Source organism: Eumetopias jubatus, unplaced genomic scaffold, assembly GCF_037043125.1.
Source record: "Eumetopias jubatus isolate StellerSeaLion01/CBP00866 unplaced genomic scaffold, mEumJub1_p1.0 scaffold_13, whole genome shotgun sequence".
Taxonomy (NCBI): Eukaryota; Metazoa; Chordata; class Mammalia; order Carnivora; family Otariidae; genus Eumetopias; species Eumetopias jubatus.
In genome coordinates, this window is record NW_028274819.1 from 13,762,538 (window position 1) to 13,765,563 (window position 3,026).

At 37.5% G+C, this 3,026-nt stretch overlaps 1 protein-coding gene across 1 annotated transcript; it reads right to left on the minus strand.

The window, feature by feature from the left end:
- Positions 1 to 1,415: 1,415 nt before the first annotated feature.
- Positions 1,416 to 2,333, minus strand: LOC114215431 (olfactory receptor 9G19-like). The gene has a single exon (XM_028111427.2). It carries the CDS (start codon positions 2,331 to 2,333, stop codon positions 1,416 to 1,418), a length of 918 nt encoding a protein of 305 aa, XP_027967228.1.
- Between the last annotated feature and the right edge of the window lie 693 nt (positions 2,334 to 3,026).

A 3,026-nucleotide genomic window follows, 5' to 3' on the forward strand; every position in this document is an offset into this window, starting at 1 on the left:
TTTGTAACTGATGTTTCCCTCTGGAATGAGGTATTTTCTAGTTTCACAAAAGCAACATTAGACACTCAATTTTCTGCTGCTGTGGCACACCAATTAGATCTGTTCACATTCCTTAAAAAATATGTTTTATAGGAATTTTACTATTATTAGTGGGAAATAGAGAACTTTTAGAAAACGAGAGTCTGAGTTGGCATGAATAGAACCATTTTAGAACATTGTCTAAATCAAATAGTTTGGAATGACACTGTTGTGTTATGTCTCTGTTGGGGTACTATGTGTTACAACTAATACTGGTTATATGCCTTGGATGTACTTTATGGATTAATGTGTATTATTGCTGGTCCTGATGAGTCTTTCACTCTCTGTGTGGAGCTCCTACAGTTTAGGGGACTACTTGCTTGAATTTCAATTTCTTGTCATGTTTGTTTGTTTACCATTGCTTTTACCAGTAAAACATATTCATGTTTTATTGATATAAATTATATTTATATAACCTCACTTTTAAAAATCAAAATTAAATGCAACTCATCATATTTACACTTTTGTTTTATCACCGCCTGTGTGTATCACCTATACAAATTTTTCTCTTTTGAGGAATGGGTGGTCATAGACTTTTTTCTCAAATTGTTTCATCTCATTGTAGTTATTATTTTTTATCATAATCATTGTGTTTTGATGCTCAGAATATCACAATTTGGATGTAGAAGACCTTACAAGTTCACCCTTGTAAAATAAAAGAGGAACTCTGGTAGTTACACAGTGATTTACAAAAATCATATCTATGGAAACTTGACTGATTTTTTTATTAATTAAAGGACTTATGTAAGAAAAATAGATTGGGGAGATCATGCTTGCTGAGTCTAGTTGTACCAAGTTATTTCATGCGTGCCTCTGGGTATTTGTGATAATGCTTCTGGGGGCAAAAAGTTCATATAAAAATGCTTCAGAAATCCCATTAAGGGAATAGAAAATGATAATTTCAACCAATTAATTTTCATAAGAAAATATGAAAAATTAACTCAGCCTATTTGTTCCTAGTTTTTAGGAAATAACCATATAGATACTATATGTCAATCAGCCATAAATATTCTCATGCTAAAGGAGTGGGCTATTCTGTCACATTATGAAGGTAGAGGAGAATTTTTGGTTTTAAGTTTTTTATTTGTTTTTAATCTAGAGCAACATGAAATTCAATACAAATTCTTAAATTTTATATTTATATTTAAATTCTGTCTCCTATATTGTTCTAATCTTCTCTTATATCTTTTAAATTGTCATGTATCGAAAATGCAAATTCTTTAACTTTCATTGAAAGAATTCTTAATCATGATGGAACACAATGGCAGCTCTTCTTGAAATAAAATAACCTGATCAAAAGTTGTCATTGCATCTCCCTGGAAGGAGAGAATGTTGATTTACTTAATGAGTGTATTCAGAGCCTCTTTCACATCCTTATTCCTCAAGCTGTAGGTCATGGGATTCCACATAGGGAACACTACCGTGTAAAATGTAGAAATTATTTTGTTCCTGTCCAAAGAATAGCTAGATTGGGGACGAGAGTAGATGTAGAGAATGGAGCCATAGTACAGGGTGACAAAGACCAGGTGGGAGGAACACGTGGAGAAGGCTTTGAGGTGGCCCTGGGTGGAGCGGATTCTCAAAATGGTGGCAATGATGAACAGGTAGGAGGCGAGGATGAACACTGTGGGGATGATGACATTGGAGGCCAGGAGGAAGTACAGCACAGTCCGATAACCATCTTTCCTGCCACAAGCCAACTTCACCAGGGGTGGGACATCACAGAAAAAGTCATCAATGACATTGCCACTACAGAAATTCAAGGCAAAAGTTCTTTTGGTGATGATGGAAGAGTTAGTAAAGGTACCAAGATATGAGGATGTTACCAAAAATGCACAAAGCTTTATAGACATAGCCTGAGAATAAAGCAGTGGCTTTGAGATGGCAACATAGTGGTCATAAGCCATGGCGGCCAATAGGTAACACTCACTGTATGCCAGCCCCGCAGAGAAGAAGAACTGACATACACAGCCAGCAAAAGAGATGCTTTTGTCTTCAGAGATGCAGGTCACCAAGATCTTTGGAGCATAGACAGAGGAATACCAGAGATCCAGAAAGGACAGATTCCCAATGAAGAAATACATAGGTGTGTGCAGCCAGGAGTCATTACAGATCAATATTATGAGGGTGGTATTTGCTACAAGAGTCAGAGAGTACATGCTAAGGAATACCACAAACAGGACAAGCTGTATCACCGGGTCTGTCGTAAAGCCCACCAGGATGAACTCAGTCAGTGTGTGGTTGCTTCTCTCCATGGCTCACCTAAGACAAGAGAAAATATATGTTAAGAAAAAAAAAAGATAGCAGGAGGGGAGGAAAGAATGGGGGGAAATCGGAAGGGGAGACAAACCATGAGAGACGATGGACTCTGAAAAACAAACTGAGGGTTCTGGGGGGGTGGGGGGATGGGTTAGCCTGGTGATGGGTATTAAAGAGGGCACGTTCTGCGTGGAGCACTGGGTGTTATACACAAACAATGAATCATGGATCACTACATCAAAAACTAATGATGTAATGTATGGTGATCAACATAAAATAAAAAAAATTAAAAAAAAAAGAATTTGCTGCGGTTGAGGTCGAAGAGATTGCTGCCTGTGCTCTCTTTTAGGATTTGGATAGATTCCTGTCTCACATTTAGGTCTTTCATCCATTTTGAGTCTATTTTTTGTGTGGTGTAAGGAAATGGTCCAGTTTCATTCTTCTGCATGTGGTTGTCCAATTTTCCCAACACCATTTGTTGAAGAGATTGTCTTTTTTCCATTGGACATTCTTTCCTGCTTTGTTGAAGACTAGTTGACCATAGAGTTGAGGGTCCATTTCTGGGCTCTCTATTCTGTTCCATTATCTATGTGTCTGTTTTTGTGCCAGTACCATACTGTCTTGATGATGACAGCTTTGTAATAGAGCTGGAAGTCTGGAATTGTGATGCTGCCAGCTTTGCTTTTCTT